General features: G+C 43.5%; 1 protein-coding gene, 1 long non-coding RNA gene and 1 other non-coding gene across 7 annotated transcripts in view; 2 read left to right on the forward strand and 1 right to left on the reverse strand.

The window, feature by feature from the left end:
• Positions 1 to 3,021, reverse strand: part of NR3C2 (nuclear receptor subfamily 3 group C member 2) — a 295,391-nt gene extending 292,370 nt beyond the window's left edge. For 2 of the 5 annotated variants that reach the window (XM_045202424.2, XM_024568635.3), the window contains exon 1: positions 662 to 954. In XM_045202424.2, the coding sequence (XP_045058359.2) occupies positions 662 to 725 (64 nt within the window). In that variant the 5' untranslated portion in view covers positions 726 to 954. Of the gene's footprint in view, positions 1 to 629; positions 955 to 2,904 lie in introns of those variants that run through there. The other 3 variants (XM_053911717.1, XM_053911716.2, XM_071219157.1) reach the window with 3 other exon arrangements.
• LOC128779283 (uncharacterized) overlaps positions 2,924 to 25,342 on the forward strand; it is a 133,318-nt gene continuing 110,899 nt past the window's right edge. The window contains exon 1 of the long non-coding RNA XR_008425181.1: positions 2,924 to 3,063. This is a non-coding gene — a long non-coding RNA (uncharacterized lncRNA). The remainder of the gene's footprint in view (positions 3,064 to 25,342) is intronic.
• LOC112312718 (U6 spliceosomal RNA) lies at positions 19,312 to 19,418 on the forward strand. Its single transcript, XR_002975608.1, has one exon. It is a non-coding gene; the product is annotated as a U6 spliceosomal RNA (small nuclear RNA).

A 25,342-nucleotide genomic window follows, 5' to 3' on the forward strand; every position in this document is an offset into this window, starting at 1 on the left:
TAAACCTGGTGTTTAAAAATTCAATAGGAAAAGCCATGCACCTATATTCAGTAGAAGAGTACGGATGCCACCAAAAGAAGCTTCATCCCTTCTCCCCTGCCTTTAGAATTCCAACTGATGCCACAGAAAGCAGTCTCTCTCAAGAGTTTCCCGAACGCCAAGGAACGGGAACGCACGATTTCCAGAGCCCCTTTCACGCAGGATCTATCAGGAGGTCTATCTCCTTCAATTGCCCTTAATAAGCTACACCTCCAGCTGAGATTTGAGTGCTTCTGCAAATGATAAAGAAATATTATTCAAACGTCCTTTAAAAATTGGACAAGGCAAACTACCCGAAATTCATCTTGTGGAAAAGAGAAGGGTGGTGGTAGACCTCCCACTGCCAAAAGCGGCTGAAAGCCGCTCGTTAGAGGGCATTTATCCAAAGTGGCCAAACTTTCCCAAAATAGTCCTCTGGCGGCCAAAGGGGGGAAAAAGTGGAAAACCAAAACAAAACAACAAGCTCACAGCACCATACTGCCTGTGCCTCCGAATTACGCAGCCACTTCTCCCAGCAAAGTGCACGCTCCCGCGCTGCGGCCGCACGCCCAGGCCGGCGAGCGGCGCCCCGCTGCGCACCCCCCACACACCTGCCTCGGCCGGGGTCCGTCTCGGTGTCTACCTGTTGCAGCGCTCGCCAACGCAACGACACTCCTGCTGCGGAGCCCCCCTAAATCCAACCACATCCAGGCCAGCGAGTGCCGCTCCCCCTGCAGAGGGAGAGCCCGAGACAGCAACGCTCTTGCACCCAGGTGACTGCACCGGCTTCCTCCAAGCAGCCAGAAGTTGGCTCGCTTCTCCCCGGTCCAATGACACCCCGGGCGCGGAGGGGCGGGGAGGACCGGGCTGGGCTAGGGGTAGGGGCAGGGCCAGGGCGGGCGAAATAGGGAGGGAGAGAGGGATAGAGGGCGGGCGAAAGCCCGGAGGGGGAGTGGGCCAGCTCGGGGGCCGGCCCTTTTAAAAGCGGGTCACATGTCCAGATAAAGTTCAGGTTGCTATCCCGCCCCGAGTCCTTACTATTGGCCCAAGGGGAAGCCAGGCTCCACGCTGCAAGGGTCTGCCTGGCTTCTCATTGGGCAATCGCGGCTGTCAGTCACCAGGAGGGCGACATGACTGATACAAAGTTGCTGCGACACAGCCTGGACTCGGCAGCTCCCTTAAAGCCGCAGCAGCGGCGGGCGTTTTAGGTGCCCGGCAGCAGCTACGACACTAGGCAGTAGGCACCCTCCGCACTCTGACCCCCACCCCCTTCGCTCGACCGCCCTCAGCTGGCTCGTACCCATCTGGCTCCCTTCCTGCCGACCCCAAGATATCTGGAAAGACATGCAAAGTGTGGTGACGCTGTAAAGTCGGTTTTTCCGAGAACCAGTGAAGGTGTTGTCCCCTCACGCTCTCCACCTGCGGCGCCAGGTGAAGGACAGCCCCGGCCCAGGCTCCACCCACAGAATCCGCGCGCCGGGGAGGACTCCCGTGGGGCTTTACCCGACCCCCGAGGTCCTCTCCACTCCCCTTTCCTGGGTCTCCCAAGTTACCTCTTAGGAGAGCAGCCTCAGCGCCCGCTGCCAGCTTGCAAAAGGATCACGTTCCCACTCGATTTGAGTTTCCTTGTTTTAACCGTGCAGGAAAAGCAGGTGATTTCAGTGTAGGCAACCCCTTTCAAACACAGCCTCACCCACCCACCCCTGAACCCCCAACAACAACAACAAAAAGTGCCAAGGTCAAGAATTGCTGCTCTCCTTATAATTTTGTTGCTGTATTTACTACTTTAGTGTTGGATTTTTCCACTAGTTCAATTTGAAAGAAAACCTACCATCGAGGATATTCACTTCTTTATAATGGGTGGGAGGGGTGCATGTAACTGGGAGATACATACAGAAGGGGAGGGAGGAACCGAAGTGTTTTCTAAGGATCCAGCATCTGCAAGAAGAAATTTCCGTTTCCTCCAACCGCCCCCCCTCGAGTCTCCTCCCGCCCACCCAAACGCTGGGCTTCTTAACTTTGACTTCTAAGGACTTCGAGGGTCCGCGTACGCTCAGTTTCAGGCTCCCGGCTGGCCCGAAGTCGGCACCAGTGACGTACACACCTAAATCTGGTCCCCTGGCCCTCGGCGACCCGCAGCCCGGCGCCAGCGGCTGCGCAACCTTCTGCCTCACCCTTGCCCCGCGCCCGCGTAAGTCGCGGGGGAGGCGTTCACCCTGTGCCCAAAGACCTCTCCTCGTCTTACAGTTAATTAAGCTTTGGGATTTCCGACCCCTGAGAGCAAGAAGATTAAAACTTCCAGCCGTTCCAGGTAGGGAACTCCCTGGAAGCGGAGGCGACAGCGGCGGCGCAGGAGAGCTGGTCCGGACCCCGACTCAGGTGTTCGGCATTCCCCTGCGTGGAACGGCCCCCGGTGCCTCCGCAGCCGGGAGTCCCAGTCAAGGGTCCCAACTTTCCCGCGGAGCCCGCCGAGCAGTCGGGCATCGATCGCACTGGGGTGGAGCGCGGGCGGCAGGCAAGAGCTAGGGAAGTCCGGGACCTAGCGCCCGGGCACGCGAGGAGGCGGCAGCTCAGCCTGCGCTGCCAATTTATTCATTATTAAAGGAATGGACGTGTCTGTTTTACTAAGTTTTTACCTCCTTTAGGGAGAGCCGGTCTTGCCCTGGATCACAGCTTCTTGCAAAATCTAGGTTAGAACCGTGAAGGGACAGCCGCCGCGATCCCTCGCCTGCCCGCCGCCCAGCACCCCTGCCCGGAGCGGCCCGGCGGGCATCTAGTCTCCTGCCCGCAGCCCACCTCTGCGCTGACCCTGCCTTCACCTGGGCCGCCCCTGAGCTCCCCAGTTCCCCTCCCACCGCTGTCAGTGCAGTGACTCGCTGCGCTCACCTTTTCTAGGACATGGTGGGGAGGCTGGGGCGCAGGGTGGCGGAGGGGGGTGCCGCTAGACTCCCGCCGCCGCCGCCGCCCGCCACCAGCAAGTCCAGTATTAGCAGATCGGCGGTAAGGATGGAGAGGATGGCAATCCCGGCGGTCGCCCTTCTGACGGTGGGTAGAGCAAGAGAGCAGTAGTGTTGTTACCCCGCAGGAGCTGGCGAGGCGCCGGAGCCAAATCGCGCAGAGGGGGACGCGGGCTCCTGCCCGCCCCCAGAAACAGCGGCTGGCCTTAGGCGGGCCCCCTTTGGGGCTGCTGGTCTCCCGGGCGGTGACCGCGGCGGCCCTGGGAGCCGGGAAATGCCGCGGGGTGATCCCGCGTCGGCTGCCCCGCGGAGCGGCTCTCTGCGCCCCCTCTCCAGGCCTGGGGTGGCCGGTGACAGGTCGGACGTCGGAGTGTGTGTGTGTGTGTGTGTGTGGCGGGGTGGGGGGGAGGCCGCAGGAGGAACCCTCGGCGCCGCTGCCCCCTCGCTGGGTCACACCCTCACCAGTCGGAGGAGGTAGCAAAGCGTCCAGCCACCGGCTGGTGGGAAACGGGCTGGGGACGCCCGTGGCGTCCTCCCACCCCGGCTACTGGCAGCGAGGAGGCAGAGAGAAAAAGGAACCCCAATGCACGCAGCCCGCCACCCCTCACCAAGGACCCCCAAAGTCCGGCCCAGACCTAGCGCCCCGACCTCAGGTGCAGTTCCCACCTGCGGGGGACGGCGCGGACTCGGGACTACGAGCTGGGGGCGGGAGGGAAAAGTTTCTTTTCCTGCTCCCTCGCTGCCCACCCGGGGAGGCTGCCTCTCTCCTCACTCTCTGGGGCTCGCCGCGCCTCTGCCCCACCCCCACCGTGGGGGGGGGGCGCCGAGGAAGGGCGGCGTGTCTGCGCGCGGGGGCGCCGGTGGGGGAGGGGGGAGCGGCGGCGGCCGCCACTGGTCCCCTAGCTCTGACAGCGGCTGAAACGCGGCCGGCGGCGGGTCCGCGGAGCGAGCGGAGGAAGGGGCCGCGCGCTAGGGCCCCTCCCCCCTCGGCTCGCGGAGCGCCGCGCGCCCCCGTGCCGCCCCGCGCGCCCTCGCGCCCGCCCGGGCAAACACCTACGCAGACGCGAAAGTGAAAGGGGGCGACAGAGTCGGGAGGGCGGCGGGTGGCGCGCGCGCGTGCGCTCGCAGCGGGGGTGGCTGGAGGGTGTTGCTGCGAGACCCACATGCCGGGATTCTCCTGCTCCCACTGGCCTGCAGCGCTGCCTCCTGGCTCTGAAGCCTCCCCCAAATCCCAGGTCACATACCCCCGCTACACAGATCACCCCCATCAGGGGATGTGCGCGTGTGTGCGAGAAACGCTTCAGCCCCAGGCTGTTCCACCACACTGTTCCACTTATTCTCGGTGTAAGATTGGGATAGGGGGATGCATTGTGAATGTCACTGTCACAGGCTCCTCTGCTTGTTGTCCTTTATGATTCGGTTAGACCGCAAGAACTGACCACAGATACCCCTTTTTGGTTTAACACTCCTTTTTTCTACAGGCTCTATTGCACCCCTCTCCCCACCCCGTTTTATTCTGGGTTCTTCCCCCTTCCTTTCTAAATAGGTGGGAAAGTTGCTAATCCCTTCCCACAACAAACCTGTTAAACAGGGAGCTGCCCTGTCAGAGTAGCCACCTTCCCATTTCATCTATCACCCACCTGGTCAGTGTTGGCACTACTTAGTTCTCAGATGGCTCAAACCGGTGTTTTGGCCTTTAGCAAAACCACCTTTTGCTTCAGTTTCCTTATTTGTAGGGATGTAGAACCCTTAAGGTATTTTTTAGGTAAAAGCAAGAAAATGATAATACTGTATTTTCAAATTAGTATATTAGTATATATTCAATGGAGTTTACAAGGACCACTTTTTAGATGTGAGCTGACTGCAAACATTGGATTTTGAAATGTGTCAAACAGGAGATGGACTGACATTAAGGACTGATAAAGGAGACAGAAGGATGATAGATAATGAGATAAAGCATGCACAGAGTACAATGTTAATGGTAGATTCTAGGTGGTGGGTATACACTGTTCACTGTAAAATTCCTTCCATTTCTTTTGCATGTTTTAAATTTTTAGTAATGAAATGTTAGAGAAAACTCATTTATATTAAACTAAATGATGTAAATTCTGTTTACAAAATTGATCAATTAGTCATCCTTCCCCCTTTGCAAAATGATTTATCATACACATTCTATACTAGGCACCCCACTGCGGTTTTAGTCAATAATTTCCATTACAGGCAGCTTGTCAGGGATCAAACTACTGTGTTATAACCACAACATTTTAGAAATTTGGAAGATTTCTTCTGTGTTTTTTCTCATTCTTTCTCAAATGTTTATGTCTCCTGCCCTTAAAACAGTTTGGTATTATAAAACTAAGATTGAGTTCTTCAGCATCGGTAGATATTATTTTGAAACTTTTCACACCAAAATAACTTCAGGAGGTGCTCCATATGCTCCTGCTATCCATTGGGAGAGAGGTTAGGGGACCTTACAAATAGTAATAGACAAACCTGTATTTGTTTTTGGATATCTGAACACATGTTTAGATATTTACCCAAACACTTGAACAATGAAGTCTCTACCTTTTCTTCATTTTATTTTGCTGACTGTAAGACAGGAGGTGGTCCTGTGCCACCCTTGAAGGCAGAACAGCCCAGGATAAGATCTGCAACCCCCTCATCTGAGGAGGAGGTGACACTGATTTTGCTTGGAATCACCCTGCAAGGGGAGCCTCTGAGAGACTCTGTCAAACATGGGAATGCAGGGGTTTCTGGTTGTTTAGAATACTCTTCATTAATAAAGAGCTCAATCAACTGTAAAAAGTAAATGTCTAGTATATTTTTTCTCTGCAAAAGGAAGGAAATGTTTTTTAAGAGAAAGAAAAAGCACAGAAAAGGGCATTAATTTCATCTCCAAAGAGTCAGAGACTTTACAGCTGCCAAATAGCTTTAAATCTTGAAGCAGCGTCAGATATCTCCCTTTTCGACAATTGTTCAGCCTTCGCTCACAGTCGCTGTACCACAGGACACCTCCTTCCTACAGCCCATTAGTGTCAAACTCCCTGAAGTTGGCCACCAGAAAGTGCACGACTCAGCACTTGCAATTTACATGTGACATCACATCCTCTATTATATAACTTCAGATACAAAGCCTAATATCATCTAAGTTTGTGTTGGAAGAAACCCTCCCTTCCTCTTTATTTCAATTTTAGCAGAACCACCCCTGGGTTCCCTGATCCTAATCCCGTTTTTTTCAAGCAGCTGACACTAGGGGTGGAGGGTGGGGGTTGGACAGGCATTGAGTTGTTCCCCTTCAAAACATGGAACACATTTTGAAATGTATTCAATACTTCTTCTTTATATCTTTACTTATTTACCAGAAAGTAAAGACCATTAGGTATCATAACTTAATTCAATAATTTTTAAAAGTTAAAGGCTAAGCATTTGGTCATAGTTAACTTCATTAATAAGCCCGGCCATGCTGGCATTTTTTTTTTCTTTCTAAAAAGCTAGGCTTTTTTTTTTTTTTTTTCCCTCCTGTCTCTTACCAGCTGTTGGAAAGAGTTGAGAAAGACAGAGAGAGTCAGAGAGAGGAAGGAGGGGGTTGCTGGAGAGAGAAGATGAGTCGGGCAATAATATAAGATAGAGCTTCTTCTTTGTTTATTGCAAAACACACATGTTACAGTTTATAAACATTGCAAGCAAATAAAAAATTGTGGACCAGAGGATAAATACAAGACATATCAGGGGTTTTGTTAATATTCAAAATAAACCAAATTCAAGGCTAGTTGGAATATTTTTATTAGTTTTGGTTATTCATTAATTTCTGTATTTTTTAAACCTACTTATTCATCTGTCTGCCTTAATTTCATTTGTAGTCATTTTAAGTAGAAAATACACAAACCCAATACATTTCTATGGCCACATTTTGAGACGACAGAGCACCAAGCAGCCCATGCATCGCAGTTAGCATGCCATATTATTAGAAGCAAATCAGATTTCACTGTGCCTACACTGATGTTCTAAATTTAGAAATAATGTACAGTGGCTGGGGGGTACTTAGAACAGTTTATTTTAATAAAAATAAAGATATTTTCAATTTCTTTTTCTCTGCTCTTTTCTTAGTTTAGTACAGGAAATTCATCACCTTTAAATAACTCTGCTAACCTTACATAAATAACTGCATGGTTCCTGTGCTCATTAGGATTGTGGATCAAGACTGTTTCTCTGCTATTATGTGCAATAGTTAGCACAGAAAAGCGAAACAATCTACTGGGTCAGGTGTGGGAAACACAAGAGTCTCTGTTGAACTTGATGAAAAACTCATTTCGAATTTCTCATTAGGACTTCACAGGAGCCGTTAGATTTTCAGTAGCTGGCACTATATTTTTAGCAGCATTTTAACAGCTGTCAGTAACAACTAAGACAACATTTTGATCAACACTATATTTTTATTCTGAGAAAGATTATTGCAAAGAAACAAAATGCTTCAGAATTTGAATGCTGAGCTATGAAAGTAAAAAAACAAGGTATTGTGATATAAAATGTTAATACATCAAGGGTAGACAGTAAGGTAAACTATGTAAAAATAAGCCAAATGAATTTTTAAGTTTTAATTTTCTGATGCCTAGGTACACATAATAAAGATGATTTTATCCTTAAATGGTATGCTCAATGTCAGAAATAGAAATGTCAGAATAGGAAAATGTGCGGTGTATTTTGTCATATATTTGCAAGTAGGTCAAGAATAGCCATGTGGGCACCCAAAATGAGTAAAATATTTTTCTTAACATTAGAGTTTATAAGGGGAGGTTATCACATGTCAGATATGTGACACTGGAAATAGCAGACAGAAACATGTAAGAAGCTTCATGACAGATGTCATCCTTATTCCTAAAGACAGAGGTAAATTTGCTGTGGGTAATGCATTACAAAGCAAACTAAAACTAAGTCTCTGCAGGTGTCAGATTTCCCTTTCGCCTGTAGTGTCCCCACATTGAGTGATGCGGCTTCCAAGGGAAGTAGAGTAATGGCAGATAATTAAAGAAGCCACTGAATCATCTTATCCAGGGGTCATCCGCTCATTTTGAGGACCTAATCCAAGTTTTGAGTTTGTCCCAACAAAGGCAGCTGAGTATTTCCCACTTCATCTAGCTGGCACAGTGAGGAATTAATTCATTCTTGTATCAGATGATATTTTTATTATATTGCATTTGTTTTTTCTAATCCTTTTGGGGGCACCAATCTATCAGCTCTTTGAATATGAAGCATTTTTAATTGCCTGGTAGGACTTTTTTTCAACAGACTAATGAAATTTTAGGAAAAATTGAGGTTAGATATCCTTTCCTTTTTCCCAGCACAAATCCCTACCACATGCAATTCTTTTGGTGTTGATAGTTTTTCACAGAGCATTATTTTTTTTCTTAATGCATAAAATTTTGACATTAAATATCCACGTGTAAAAATTAAACATATAAAACACTTCTTATATGGAAAGTATATTCACAAGTTATTAATATTTAAGCCACAATCTATTTTGAAATTCTTAGTCCTAATTATAGCTAGACTTCAATATTTTATCAAAACAAGTAGACATGTTTCCATTTAAACTAGTTTATTACTTTTTAAAAAATGCTTTTAATGGCCTTGACCATGAATGTGGTAGAACCAAGTCCTCTAAGTAGAGGCTGAGTAGACTTAGCGCGCTGCCGTATGATGACAGTAGATTGTTTGCTTGTGTAAAGGACCCAATAAGTACCTCAAGTCTTGGGATTTTCATTATACATCCGTACATGTAACTTATACTTTGTTGTTTTAACTTCATGCAAAAGCACGCATTTTTATAATAATTATATATCTCAAAGAAGAAACAAATCCAGGAAAATGATATTTATATCATTTCAACATATACTATTATTACCCCATTTATTTATAAACTATATTGCTTTTACTCCAATTTGAGCAACATATGAAGTTTTGTTTGAAAATACAATTTATATTTGAATAAACTCTACTCATATTATCTAATATATCTATATTTCATATATAGATATAGATATATACACACACACACAACATACACACATACATACATACATACAGGGTCTGGCACAAATAATGACCCTTTTTTACTACAAAATCATAAGCATGTAATTCTGTAACATAACAATATCATACTCAAGCACACCATATGACATTTTAGGTGAAATGTTCAAAATAAAATTATAAATTATTACACCCATATTATTACCCTACCAAACACACTCAAGCAGGCTTTATTTCTGCTGGACCCTGTGTGTGTGGTGTGTGTGGTGTGTGTATAAAATAATTCAACAAAAACTGCCAAGGAACAAAATGCAATATAATATACACATATCTTTGTATCCACTGTAAGTTATTTCCATGGCACCATAAGATTATGATACTAGAACACAATTACTGGTACATTAGCAAATTGTGGACTGAGTAGTTAAATCAACACTATTAATCCCAGCAAGTATACTCACTGAGAAATTCAAGCAAACATTAACTTCTGCAGATAATTCAAAAAGCCCAAGGTGCATGCAAGGCACCCCAAGGCTCAGCCTCCTTAAATGAAAAGTCCAAGCAGAAACCCTCAGCCTAGAGCTACAGTTCACGCCCCCTTCTCACTGGACCAGCAAACAAGCAGTAGAGCAGAGTCAGCTGGCAAGGCTTTGAACCCTGGCTCTATCGCCTACTAACCACATGACCCAGGGAAAATTACTTAGTCTTTCTACATTTAGGTTTCCTCATTTGTGAAATGAGATTATTGATGCCACAGCAGGATAGGTACTTAACACAGTGCCTATATCTAGAAAGTGCTCTCACAAAATATTAGATACTTACCTTCAGAAGTTCGTCATGGAAAGTCAAGGTTGATTCTTCTGGGGATTGAAGATCTTGCTTCCAATTCAAAGGGTTCTTTGAGGTCCCTGGAGAATCAGAGCTTCACCTGAGCTCCTCAACACTTCAGATTTCTAACAAGTCTCCTTCCTAGAAGAGTGATTATCGAACTTGAGCATGTACCGCGATCACCCGGAGAGTACATTCAGAGAGACTACTAGGCCCTACCACCAGAGTTTCCCATTAGTAGGTCTGGGCTGGGGCCTAAGAAACCAATGTCTAACAAGTCGCCAGGTTAATGCTGACACTGCTGATCTTGGGACCACTCTTCGACAGTCACTGCCCTTAAGTCACTGCCCGTAAATGAAACAATTGTGCCCAAGCTGCTGCTGCTGGGAATACAGGAGAGGGACAGATGAGAAACAGGAAGTAGGGGATGGAAGAATGGAAGTGTCAGATAGTGATAAAAGGGGTGGGGGTCTTCAAAATCATGTGGTTATTGGAATGATGGGGGCTGGTTAGCTCTCTTGAGGCACTAACTAACTGGTTTTCATGGGGGAGTTGAGAATTGATAAACCATATTCCTTCAATTGCCTTTGCATGCAGTTCACTGTGGTCAAGTCCAGATCACTCTTCTCCCTCTGTCCTAGGTGTGTTAGGAAGATGGGTGCATTATTCTTGAGTCAGATTTTAACTGAGGCTTTTTTCTTTTTCACTTTCATCCAACCAGGAGGGAACATTAGATCAACTGGACATAATGAAAATTTGACAAAGCCATAATGGTCTTTCCTAGTTTGTTTTTGTTTTTGTTTTTGTTTTTAAGATTTTATTTATTTATTTTTAGAGAGGAGGAGGGAGGGAGAAAGAGATGAAGAGAAATGTCAATGTGTGGTTGCTTCTCACACGCCCCCAGCTGGGGACCTGGCCCACAACCCAGGCATGTGCCTTAGACTGGGAATCAAACCAGTGACTTCGGTTCACAGGCTGGCACTCAATCCACTGAGCCACACCAGCCAGGACTCTTTCCTAGTTTCTAACCAATGATTATATGAGGAGATTTCCAATATTTTTCCTCAGGACCCCACACCTCCTTGCTTACTTAGATAACAATTTCACCCCTTTATTTAAAAATGATGTTGACATTTTAGGATTTTACTTCATTAAGAAGTTGAAAAATAAAATTCAATCCAGACAGATAAGACTTCTCTATTTATAAAGATGGATCTAAAAAATAATCAAGGAAAGTCAACAGAAATAAGATAAAGCTACATTCCTTGTATTACTTTAATCAAACTTGACCTGGAGTAAACAAGATAAAAAGGGAAGAATAGACCATGCTACTCATAAGAAAACTTGGTGTTTTCTTAAACTATGGCACAAGCATTGCTAATTCTTGATCAGGATTACTGTTTGAGAGGAAGGGAGCAAAAAAGTATAGGAGTAGGCTGTCATCAGCGGGTGGGGGGTTCACTCCCATTGTTAGAACTGCTGGGCATTGCTCTTTTTGCCCCAGATATTCAGAAGAGGGAACTAGTTCTTAATATATCCAACCACACACAAAAGGGGCCTGGTGGACAAGTCAGCTCACAATTCTGGTTGAGGGTAGGGATTTACAGGTCAAACTACTCTCTGAGACCCTTAGGAGTGAAAACGACTTCAGGGCAATGAAACTGCCCACCGAAGAGACTAAAGATCTTTAAAACAGGGCAATTCAAATTCAGTTCATTTCAATGGCACTGCTTATTCGGTCACCTTCAGATCTTAGCCCAATTGATTCTAATCACCTGTTACTCAACCAAATGCAGGGCTGATATAAATCACTGCATGTTGCTCTTAAGTCATTACCACAACTATTCCAATTGGTTGGCCTATGTTGCATGAATTGCTAAATATTTTGACTCTAATCCTAGAGAAGTGTGTTCAGTCCAAATTGTACATGTGTCTTAGTCCGTTCAGGCTCCTATAACAAAATCACAGACTGGGTAGTTTATAAACAGCAGAGACTTATATCTCGCAGTTCTGGAGGCTGGAAGTTGAAGATTAAGGTGCCAGCATGGTTGAGTGAGGGCCCTCTTCTGGGTCACAGACTTCCCCTTGAGTCCTCACATTGGTGGAAGGGGCTGGGAAGCTCTGTGAGGCCTCTTTTATAAAGGCACAAACCCCATTCATGAAGGCTCTGTTCTCAGGACCTCATCACCTGGCAGAGCCCCCACCTGCTTGAGGATGAGGGTTTCAACATAAGAATTTTGGTGGGGACACAAACATACAGACCATAGTGACAGGCTTATGAATATAGCAAATTTAACCTCAATTCTGGTCACTTTTTTTGGTAATATGCTAACCTTTAACCTGAAAATACTCATCAGGGATTTCATATACTGTCATATTAGTCAGATACAGATGAGGCTCCTATACAAAGAAACCAAAATACAAAGGCTCAGATAGAAAAGAAGTTGAATTCCATCTCACATAAAGTCAAGAAAAATGAATGTGGTCCAAGGTGGATAGGTGGCTCTGCTGCAGGAGGCCTTTAGGAGCCCACGTCCCTGTTGCCCTCCAATTCCACAGACTGTCATCCTTATCTGGGGGGCTGAGGCACCCGCATCACATCCACAGTTTTCAATAAAAAAACAGAAAACTTTCACCAGGTAATTTTGACACATCACTTTGCTTTCATCGCATTAGCCAGAACAATCTTTAGGAAAGGGTGACCATTCCACATGGAAACCGGAGTTCTACTACCAAAAGGAAGAGGAGGAAAAAAAGTACAGGGGACGACGAGTAACAGTCTTTTCCAGGCGATGACCAGCTCCACTGAGCAGAGAAGAAAATGGGATGGGCTTAAACTATGGCACAAAGATCTAAAGTTATAGCTAAGAAGGGGTATAAGAAATGATGATGGAAGGTGGGGGGGTGTTGTCAGGGGCTGGGAAGTAGATGCTGGGATCAGGATTTACACTCTCAAAATCTAGGGGGCCATTTTTTTTGGCAAGAAACCAAGATAGTGGAATCAAGTAACTAAATATTCTAGTAAAGATAAACTCATCTTTTATTAGGCCATATGGTAAGTTTGCAGAACAAGCTAGGTTCAATTAATTGATCTTTTAAAGCTAGAACAAATGTGATACAAACCAATCTCAAAAAAATGTTGAAATATAACAAGAATTTTAGTTATGTGAGATGAGTCAACAGAGTTTGAAATGCAAGTAACACTATTTCATAGACAGCCTATAAGGCTCAGATCTTAACCTATGCCTGACGCAGAGAGAGCTGGTACGCGGCCCTCCATGCGTATGTCAGTACAGGGCAGGTGTGCCTTCAGAGCGCCACAGCACAAGCTCATGGGCAGGACGGACAGCCCGTGTCCCTTCTGAGTGGCTGATACCCACGCCTGCTTGGTCCACGCTGCCAAACAGGTCATTAAACATTATCAGCATGCTTTCTGCTTTCAGGGGCTATTCAAAATTTGCTTAGAAGATTTTCACACCACAAAGGGCCAAGAAAGACCTCCTAAGGAAAAATTAGTAGTTTCTTCTCCTCTGATCTGCAAAACTTCTGCACATGGGATGGATTAAATGAAGAAAGAAAGAGAGAGTTCCCAGGTTGGTTTGTCAACCTCTATGAGATAAGCGTGGAGGGTCTGCAGAAAGCAGACATTCTGCCATTTTGGGTCCGTACGCTATTTAGAATTTACTGGCCTTCCTGGAATTTTGAGGAAGAATTCCAGATTTTCCATACATTCTAAATGCCATATATCTACTCTTACACATTTAAAATGTTGAGACCATTTACAAAGGAAGTTGTGAACTTCCTACTCTGGAGGAATTGATAAATAGGGTTTCCTCTGATTGGGAATAGCAAAGATGGGTCTGTAAGCAGATGGAGTAGGGTATCTATCAGCTCATTTAGCCTTTTAAATAATTACTTTGCAAGCAGGAAATGTTTGTTTTTCTGCAAAAAGAAAAAGAGGCCCAATATAGCCTGATGAATCAGTGGATAAAAAAGTACATTGGAACTTTGACATCTAGCCTTCTATATTTTCTTTTGAAAAGGTGCCTCTATGTCATAAACCAGATATCACACAAAAGAGGAAGTTCAGCAGTGTTTATCTGTTAGAGTGGCATTAAAATAAAAAGGTTAAAAGCATAGAGTCTAGGCCCTGGCTGGTGTGGCTCAATGGGTTGAGAGCCGGCCTGTGAAACACGGGGCTGCAGGTTCGATTCCCAGTCAGGGCACATGCCTGGGTTTTGGGCCAGGTCCCCAGTAGGGGGCATGCAAGAGGCAACCACACATTGATGTTTCTCTCCCTCTCTTTCTCCCTTCCCTTCTCTCTAAAAATAAATAAATAAAATCTTAAAAAGAAAAAAAGCATAGAGTCTGGTCTCCCAGCCAGGTGACTCTCTGAAATTATATAAACTCTGGGCCTCAGTTTCACCTCCTACAAAATGAGGTATTACAACTTACCTCATAGGGGTGTTGTGGGGATTAACCACCTGTTTCATGATTGGCTTACAGTAAACAATAAACATTAGCTATGACTTTTTACATGCCCTTAATTCTGAACCATCTCCTCTACCCATTTCCCTACTAGCAGTCTTTCCTGCTCTCCATGCATTTGGCATCTGACCTCATTGGATCACCTCTCCCTTTTTCATATTTTTCTTATGGGCTATTTGAAATTCAGGGTTGTCTGCCTGGCTTTGTTCCACTAATATTCAGGCACAATTTCTTCTTCTGTCTTAAGCCTCCATTGCAAAATATGCTACTCTTGTGGCAGAGTTCCATTCCCCCTGCTGTAACCTAGTGTTCAGGGCATTTACGTAATTATTTATAATATTTATAAGATCTTTTTGCTACTTGAAGAGGTAAATTCCTTTAAATGAAATTTAAGAGGCAATGCTATGGGTTCCCCAAATTTGATTTTGTTTTTCTCTTTCTGAGTGCCCAGGAAAGCTCTGCATCTCAGCCTCCCTTACATTTAAGTTGGGTCCATATGACTGGGTCTGGCCCCTAGTGTAGAGGAAGGAATATGCTCCTTGGTCATAACCTTCCCCGAGGGACTGTCCAAGCTATCACTTTCCTTACCATGAATGCCTAGGGACTCTTGAGTTTAGAGAGGAGCCTGGATCCCAGAGTCACCTGTTTACCGAGGGAAGTTGCCGAAACTGCATTGGACTAAAAGGTGCGGAACAAATCTTAATAATGTCCATTCCATGATATTTGGGTGCATTGCCCCATTAATTTAGATTGTACAGAATAGAAATATTCGGACAGAATATAAATCCACAGTGAACAGTATTATAGTGAAGTCTGAGTACAGTTACACTAGGAAACAGTATTACTGAGTTCATTATGGAGTTGAGGTAGCTGAGTAGAATGCTGTACAGAGAAGGGCAGGGACTGTTGAATACCACAGGACCAGGTTCCAAATCTGTCTCAGACATTTATAACTTTGACTTTAATATGTTTGTTCTCTGGAATGCAAATAATACTTTCTTTCTAATAGTGTTATTGTGTAAGTCAACTAAAACTTATTAGGAACCTCTCTTCTACCTCTACACTCTTTCCAATATTCCAGTATTTCCAATCCAGTAGTTAATTTCTGTGATTCATCACTCTAGACTGCTTTTCATAAAGCTGACTTCAAAGGAGTACTGGACTACAGTCTTGACAATAAAGAGTAGCATTTTGGTCCAGAGAAAGTATCCATTTCCTTAATTTGTGCCCAAATAAAAGAAAACCATTATAAAATTTTATGGGTTGAAAGTAGTACTTAGTAGAGAACAATTTTCCCTTTATTTAGTGCATTATTCAGAAGGTTCCCAAGTTAGAAAGGCTATGCCATGCACCATAGCACAATTTTGAAAATATTGTATTTAATTAAAATGGGAATTTCTGAAATGATTATTATACAATTTATATTTCAAAATCTTGCATAAAATTTTGACCCATGCAATATTGATGAGTTAATATTCCTTTTCCCCATCTCATCTTTACAATTAGAAGGATAGTCTCTATTTGAAATTATTGAGGGTAGGCCATTGGCCAAATTAGCCCCAGTGAAGACAGATACCCAGTGGCCACCTATTTTGCGGCCTTTCTGTTTGCACACACACAAAGCCACTGGCACACTCAATATAAATGTTCACTTCAAAGGCACACCTGCAAGAGTTGCCATTGTTACTTGCTATTTAATATTTAAACACATTGTTTAGAGTTCATGCCATATACTTGGTGGCTTTTTAAATTAAAGAAAAAACACAAGCTAATCCATAACTTATTCAATTAAAAGGCAAGTATGGCAAAATTTTACATTAGGCACACAAGAAAGGAGAATTAAAAATTCAACAGATATTACATTTAAGTTTGCAGACCCTGATTGTACATTGTGTGGTAACTTCTTTAAAATATGAGTATTGCAACAAACTAAGTTCTCTGTGGCACAGCATCCCTTTTATATTAAAATTAGTGAACTCTTCCCTTCAATTATCTAATACCTTGATAATGAAAATGCTGGTAGGTGTCCCTGAAAATGGGTAGCGGAGCAACATGCTTTCTTTGTCTTTCTGACCTTTGCTCACCATTTCTTCTTTTCTCTCTCTGTGCACCATCCCAGCCTCTAATTTCCATCAAAGCTCTGTCCCAACACCTCTCGACCCTCCTCCCAATGTGGACTTGTATTTTACATAGAGTTTGGTTCTAAAGTCAATGCACAAGGTGGAAAATCATATAAAGTCAGAAATTTCCTAGGGGAAAAAAAAATCCCATAATTCTCCCTTAAAGTGCATTATACACGGCCATTCGTATGCACATTTGAGGCTGACATACCATCCAACTCAGCCAGCTTTTCCTCCAGCCTTGGAACAGATTGCTGTTTTCTCAGTTAAGCACCTGATGAAGTAGTTGGCTTGCATTTAGGGGCCATGTTGTACAAAAGAATGTATATCTTTAAACACTTGAATCACACTCAGCATGGCGAGATGCTCATACTATGAGAGCGATGCAGGAACAGAGGCCCAGAGAAGGAACATCAGATTCACGTCTCCCTTCCTGCGCTCCTCTGGGGCATATGCTCTAGTGGGATGTGGGACAGAATCTCCCACACTATTTACATCCTTCCCTTTCCCTCTTTCTCCTTCTGGCAGAGTAAGTAGAGTTGAGTATGGACGAGAACTTCATATGTATTAAGGAAAAATTCTATTCAAAAGCACAACTTTTTCTGAGAAGGGCAGCTTGTGTTAGAGGAAATTGCAGGGTCTCTGTTGCTCCTACGTGCCACAGTGGGAATTGGTGGCCCCTTCAATTTAACGAAGGGGACTGTCTCAGTGTATGAATACACTCAGAACCAGGAAGTATGGAGGCTCAAGAGAGCTGACGTGGCCTGTCACGGTTTCTCAGCTTTTGCTCTGTTGGCATGTTGGTTCACACAGTGATGCGGTGGGGTGGGGGGGCGCTCTCCTGTGCGTGGTAGGATGTGCAGCAGCACACCCAGCCTCAGCTCACTAGGCGATTACACAGTTCCCCCCCAAACTGTGAAAACCCGAATGTCTCCATAGGTTGCCATATCGCCCCTGGGGAGCAAAGTCATCCTCGATTGAGAAACACTGCTCTACATGACAGAGTGGGAAGAGTTGAAAAATCTTGGGGGGAAATTCTGAATGGGAGAAGTGAAAAAGGAAATATGGGATGGGGTGGGAGGAGCTTTCTAAATAGGCAAGCCTGGGCACTATGTGAGGTGAAGCGGCCTCTAAGAGAGAAATCCTTAGTTATGAGATGGTTCCTGGCTTTTAAAATACAGAGAAGTCTAAACTCCCATTTGAATCTGTTTTCTGTCATGTGAACCCCCGTCCATTTCCCCTAATCTTCCATGAAGTCTACTGCCAACATCGACACCATGTGAGAGAGGTTAGGGAACAGCTAACTGCTCGGGAAAGGGACTGAGTTCCCTATCGGAGCTGCCATGACGGGGAACAGGGTCGCCCACATGGAAGGTTACTCAATTCAGAGGAAATGGCATCCTGGGACCAAGGAAGGCATGCCCAGCATGGATTGTGCGAAAGTCTTTGGATTTGTACAAAAAGTGGATTGTGGGTATGAACAACCCTTACCTGTATCTGAGGGGGCAAGGGCCTCTCAATGGCACCACCAGGGGCACTCTAAGGTTTTGTGACATGCAGGTTCTCCAAACCACGCAGAGGGGCCAGCGACCCTGACCAGGGTTGGTGTGGGAGGAGATGACCGTCATCTCGTCTCACCGTGCCTCTCAGGGGGTCAGGGGTAGGAGCTGGGGCCTCCGGAGTGGGAAGTGCGCACATCTCAGGTGAGGATGGTCTTTACTACGTGATGCACATCTGCCCCAGGACACCGCTCATTGCCCTGCTCCCTCACCCTCAACCTCTCTCTGCCCCTCTTGCTGCTTCATCTTGGTTGCTCCTCCATTACTCTGTCACAATGTCCCATACATTTTTCTATAAAAGACTCCAGCTGTATCCCTTTGCCACTTTCCCAAGGCTACCTCACCAAGGCATGGATTTGGAAGGCTTCCTCTTCTCTTGGCCCACTTCCCTTTTAGGGTCAGGTTCAAACTGCTTCTTCAACACATTCTGCTCTTTATTACTCCCATACAAATCATGTCTCATGCTGCTCCTTCCTACAGAAAGCCTTTCATTACCATACCTTCAGGTTTTAAGTTAATCTATCCCATTCTACTTTATCATATAGGTTCAATGAAACAATTTCTTATGGTAAGATAAACTGAACTCAACACATTTTATCAATACCACTTTAGGGGCATTTATCATGTTCTATTTGTTGTAACAGATATTAGTATACATGGTATATTTACCCCTAGATGAAGAGCTCTTTGAAAACAGGAACTATGTCTTAACACAACAACTGCTTTATAACAGTTGTTAAGTAGTTGATTTAATTTTTTTTCTATTTTTCCAAAAAGAATTTGAAATGGCTTAGGAGGACACAAAATACTGGCTAATGACTTACACTAGAATAAAGTGAGAAAAAATGAGAGATATAATAGAAACTTAAGAATAGTAGGCTATTAATAAGTGCTTGCTAAAAATAAACCAATTTTCTTGACATAAGAACTGCCAGTGAGTTAGTTCAGTGTTAGGACAAGCTGGATTTGCTGCCTCGCTCACACCTCTGTCCTAGTGGGGTTGTCCACACACCATCCCCCTCTTTACTGCCTGTACTCTCCACTTCCCAGAGCTGGCCTTGCTTCATTGTGTGGTCCATTAGAAACTGCCTCCTGCCTCCACGACCGGACCTTCCTGACCACAGAGCTGGCTCTTGGCGTGGGTACTGGTTTCAAGCCAACGCACATCTTTCTCTTGGATATTTGGACGTAGAGCAAGAGGTGAGAGCCTTTTCTCCATGGTTGGTGAGCTAGGAATCTGCTGAATCACCACAGTCCCTGGGTAGACAAAGCCGAATTTTCAGGAGAAGCAGCCAACCTATAGAGAGAAGCAGAGTGCTTGCTTCGGCAGCACTTAGACTAAAATTGGAATGATGCAGAGAAGATTAGCATGGCCCTTGCACAAGGATGATGCACAAACTTATGAAAAGAAAAAAAAATAGAAAGAAGCAGAGACCAGTAAGAGTGAGAGAATTCTGATGGTATTTCCTTGTTTCTGAGATATCCCCCTCAAAGCTTCCCTCATGCCCTGCTTTCCAAAGCATATTTGTTAGCGCTACTTTTGATTTCTATTGAATTAAGTCCAAACCCTTGAGTCTATCAGTCCAACATTTCCAGCACCCAGTCAGCCTTATCTTGCTTCTAAATTCTCAGTGGAGAGCTGCCTTCTCCCCGACGCCAGGCTCATTCTTTCCTTTGTGGTTTTCTAACAGTTATTTCCTTACCTTGAATGACCTCCTGCCTCCTCTCCCTGCAATATACTAATTCTAGCCTTTCTCCAGGGTCCAATTTGAGATCTATCTCCTCCATTAAAACCCTTCTTGATTGATCTTTTTCTTCTCTGAACTACTGTAGCCCTTATATCCCCAGCTTTTACCATACTGCCTGAAACACATTTATTTTGCTGCTTTGGTTTGCTCTCTTACATATATTCTGTATTAGAGAATTTTTTGGTTTGTTTGTTACTTACAAACTTAACTGTCTTTAAGAAACAGAGTCTTCCCATTTTCTCATTAGTAGCTTGATTTATTTTAGTATGACAGTTTGGGGTGAGGACTGAGGGGGAACTGATTGGTCTACATTAAAAAGAGGGCTGGTGGCAAGCAGTTCAGAAATGGAGGAACAAGGAGGAAAAAGGGGGAGGAGCAGAGCAGTGAAGCAGGAGAAGGTTGTGCAGGGCCCAGTGTGATCATTCTCTAGGATCCTCAATTGCTCAGAAAATTAAAATAAAGTCATAAAATGCATGGAGAGCTTGTATATTTCGTGGAAATTGGTGAAGGGATAGAGATTTGGGCCTGGATTATCAAGGGAAAACAACAGAAGCAACACACATGGATGCTGGTGGTATTAAGTGACCATAAAAGATATGAACCCATGGGATTTATTTGCAGAAAGTATGAGAAGAGTTTTCAGATCCAACCAGCTCTGCACTGGGAAGGGGCAGGGCGGGGGCACTTTCAAGCCATGGGGCAGGAGGTCCCAGCAAACACCTGGGTTACAAGTCTTTATTAGTTGAGTATTAGACACATGAGTCTTGCCTTCCTGGCTTGATTGTATGTTTCATGACTTAGGGACCATGCTGTCTTGTGCCTTGGAGACTCTCATGCTGTGTCAGGCTCAGAGTAACTGTTTTTTTCATCCTGTCTCTTCACTTTTCAATGCTTCCTCTATATCAGTGTAAGGCTAATAGCTCAATTCTCTGCTTTATGGTAAAAGTGGGAGAAGGAAGAGGAACAAAGGAGCAGAGGAGAAGGACAGTCTTCTGGGGAACAAATACCTCCATAATCTGGTCTCATCTGATTTACCAATCTCACCTCCTCTTACCCAACATGATTTTTTCCCCAGAAATGCATAGTTCCTCTCTGTCTCCTCACAGTTTCCTCTTGTTGTGTTTTGTTATGCTGTTGTCCTCACCTAAAATACTCTCCATTCTCCTCTGTACCTACTAAATCCTACTTGTCTTCGAATTCCAGCGCAAGACACAGTTCTTCCAGGAAACCTGCTACATCTATCAATCACTCTCCAATTATCTTTCTCCTCTGAGTTTTAATTACATTTATAGTGTGTATCATGCCACAGAGCACCGATTATTGCTCTAGTGATTTTTATGATAGTTAATCTGCTCATAAGCACCTTGAGAACTGAAGGCGCAATTTTATAGTTTTGATGCACTGGGTGCTCAGTACTTAGTAAGTGTTTAAGAAGTCCCTTAACTAAGTGGATTCACAAAGGGCCAGCTTTGTTTGGCCTTTACTCTTCCTCCAATGCTAGAACATTTCCTGGAAAGTAACGGGTACTGAATGAATATTTACTTAAGAATGAATGAGTGAATGAATGAATGAATATTGGTCTACCAAACTTTATGACTCTGCGTAGTGAAGATCAGTCGTTTTACTTTGTCTTTCTCACCTAATACTGAAGGCATTTTTCTAACTCTCTTGAATCTAATAAATGTACGCCTTTGTTAGATTTCCCAACCTTTCTGATAATTTCAGATGCTGCTACCTAGCTCCTTAGTGTGGCATCAGTCGTTCTTAAAGCACTGCACTTATTTCAGATCACATCAGTGCCTGACTTAATCAATGAGGAAATGGGAACACTGCATATGTGTTGCCCCTGTTCCTTCACTTTCTTATTCCCTTGAGTATATCACAATACTGAAAAAATGGAACTTGGGCATGTAGATAGTAAAAACAGTCTCTCTGGAGACATACCATTCTCTTAAATGGAAATATTCAATATCATAAAGATACTAATTATCCCCAAATTAATATATCAATATCTCATGCAATTCCAGCCAAAATTCCAACAGAGAATTTTATTTTGCGAAAGTTAGATTGGTTCTAAAGTTTGCTGGAAGTAAAAGGAAGTAAAAGGTTGCAGAAATAAGAAAGTGAAGGAACAGGGGCTACACGCATGCATTGTTCCCATTTTTTCTTTCAGTATAAAATTCCAACAGAGAATTTTAGTTGGTGAAGTTAGATTGGTTCTAAAGTTTGCTGGAAATAAAAGGTTGAAAATAGCCAAGGTGATTTTAAAGAAAAATAAAGGAGAGAGATTTGACTTTCCAGATATCAAGATTTGTTATAAGGCCACAGTACTGAAATCAGAATGATGTTAGTGTGGATGTGGACAAACAGCCCAGTGAATAGCACGGCTGGCCCAACACACACACACGCACACGCAGAGGTGATGTTATAGGTTAGTGTGGGAAATTAGGTTGAAAAAAAATGGTGCTGGGTCAATTGACCAACCATACAGAAACGTACATCTACTACATTATATACAAAATAAAACAAACTCCAGAGGTATTAATGGCTCAAATGTAAAAAGCAAAAGCTATAATTTATCAAGAAAAATACAGAATAGTTTCAAGACCTGGGACAGGAACAATTTTTCTAAATAACACAGAAAACACATAGGCAGTAAAAGAAATAAAGATGAATAAATTTGACTGAATTAGAATTTGAAGCCTATTTATTTAAAAAAAGACATCATAAAGAAACTTAAAAGGCAAGTTACAGACTAGGAGAAAATATTTCTAACCATATATCTGACAAAGAATGGCATCAGGGATATACATTTTTAAAGCTCAATTAGAACAAGATAAATCAATAGAAAAATAATATGGGCAAGGGGATGAATAGTCAATTCAAAGAAAAAGAAAAATAAATGGTCATTTATATTCAACTCTATTACTATTCAGAGAAACACATCTAATAAAATTGAGGATATAAAGCATGTACAAGCCCTATTTTTATTGCAATTTTTCTTTTAGGTTATATATACACACACACATACATGCATGTATACACACACACATATATTAGAAAAGCTTTTGCATATGTGAACAGGTAGATATGTACAAAAATATCTCAGCAAAATTATAATTGTAAAAAATTGGGAAAAAACACATTTTCATTAATAGGGGAATAGATAAGTAAATTTGTGGTATTTTCCAAAATTCAGTTAAAATAAACAAATTAGAGGTATATAAATCAATGTGAATAAGCCCCAAAAATATAACTTGAAGGCAAGGAAGCAAATTCTATAATTCCCTTCACATAAAGTTTAATAACATACAAAGTAATATTTTATACTATTCAAGGACATATGATGTATAGTATAGCACACTGAGTTCCCCATAAAGCAGCTTCTGAGATAGAGATTACCAAGCAGGAATTTCTTTAGAAAGTGGTTTTGGGAACATCTTGTAGGAAGGAGATGAAGAAAGCAGGACTGGATGGGAGGATAGTTTAGGCCATGATGTAGTCTTAACAAAGGCCTTAATCAAACCCTCTGCAGGCCTGTGAATCCAGGATTGCCCCTCAAACTTGTCCCAAGTTTGGGCGAGGACCCTGGCCTTCAATGAGGAGTCACTGGATGTGGGAAGGTAGATGATCTCGGGGGAGGCAGCTGTCCTCAACCTCTGTGTAGCCACCAGGAACATTCACATGAATGTTCTGATTTTCTTCTCTCGGACACATGGTAGCATTATGCCTCCTGCGCTCTCTGGGTTAGCTATGGCCATGTCACCTGCTTTGGCCAATGGAGTGTGAGCAGAAGTTGAATGGGTCACTTCTGGGTACGTTTAGTAGTCTACATGTGACTCTCCACTGCCGTGGTGACCTGTGCCATTTTGGTTCTACGAAGGCTCTTCCCGCTGTCTCACTGAAAGCAGCGCGGGGCAGTGCATGCAGCGTCCTGTGACCAGCGTTAGGCATGAACTCAAATAAGCACTATCTGTTTTAAATCACTAATATATTGGTTTTGGTTTTGCTTTTTTGTGTGCGTGTGTGTCACTGCTGCATAATAACCCAGATATCCTGAGTGCTACCACTTCTGGACTCCGAATATCACTTCTGCCACCTTTGAGCTCTCTTCGTCTTACCACATATATTTACTTAGTAGCCTTTCTTGTCTTGCTTCCTAGATCAGGGTTTCACAAAATGTGTTCTGCAGAAAAGTAGCCACGTGAGCTGCTCTTCAAAATCATGGTTTTTACGGTCAAGTAGGTAGGAAACCACACATTTTATCACTCTCTCAGGGGTTTATAAATGCTCATTCGCGTAGTAAGTTTCCAGAGCAGTCTTTCCATAAAGAAACTGGTTTTAACTAATTTTAATCTTCCATTTCATAAACTCATTTGACTATGGAACCCTAAAAATAACATCTATTAACATCTGACAGAGGAACACATTTTTGGAAACTATGCCCTAAGCAATATTCCTCTTTCCATTCCAAATTAAACACATCCAGCGGGTCTACTTGACAATGAAGAGAATGGACCTGGGTCTGATTTGCAATGAGTTCAGGAACTAAAAGCCTTTCTATATGCATAAAATTTCAGTAGAACTGACTTGTAAAAATAAAAGCAAAACATTCTATTGGCTTCAAAATCAATCAACACACACATAGGACATACAGAGTAGGAAACACAAAAATGTATTGGATATGTGGCCCTTAATCACGTAAGGCTAGCAATACGCTTGCAAAGCTAATACATAGGCTCACAGAATGCGAAGCAGTAAAGGTACATCATCACTGTCCAATGAGTGGGTGTAGACAGAACCCTGAGTGTCTGATCACACAATGAGAGAAGGTCTACATTCCATGTATTGGATGTAAGAATCGAGGATTCCCTTGAGTCATGGAACCCTCACTCTTCGATATTACTCTAAATCTCTTCCTAAAGTGTGATGTATAAGAACGCAAATGTTAGGCACAATTAAGGTGATTAGCATTTCTGTATATTTCCATCATGGCCTCAGAAATCAAAAGAATATTTGCCAGTTTCCCAATCTGGCAAAGTCCAAAAAATGCCTGCCTGCCTATCTTAGCATTGCAGCAAATTATAGCGCCACTTGCTGGGCGAGAAAATGGACCACTCAGAATGAAGAGACAGAGCAGGTGGCTGTTTGCCTGGGGCCTTTATAAAATATTGTTTCTTACAGAAGTCAGTGGAGTTAAGGAATTACTTCTTTTGGATGCAAACTCCTGTTTTTATACATTAGAGTGGTCAAAAAACTGGATTGGGTGGAGCAGAAGGCTGTGTAATTTCTAACCTCCTCTTCTTCCTTTTTATGTGTTCTGAATGAAGAGGAAACTATTTTGGCTGACAGGAAGAAAAGACAAAACATTTAAAAGAAACAAAAAACTACAAGTCTCTGCATATAAGAGTTTGAGATAGGAATAAAATTCATAGTATACTGTATTAGAGACTCAGAACCTAGATATTTTGGGAGTAGATGGCTCAGCAAAAACACAAATTACTTTTAGACCCCATCTATTATTTATTATTTCAGTTTATAAAACATGCACCCAATGCATCTTCGGGATGAGGAGTTCAAAGTCATTGTTTAGTTGG

The sequence above is a fragment of the Desmodus rotundus genome, chromosome 9 (genome assembly GCF_022682495.2).
Source record: "Desmodus rotundus isolate HL8 chromosome 9, HLdesRot8A.1, whole genome shotgun sequence".
NCBI lineage: Eukaryota > Metazoa > Chordata > Mammalia > Chiroptera > Phyllostomidae > Desmodus > Desmodus rotundus.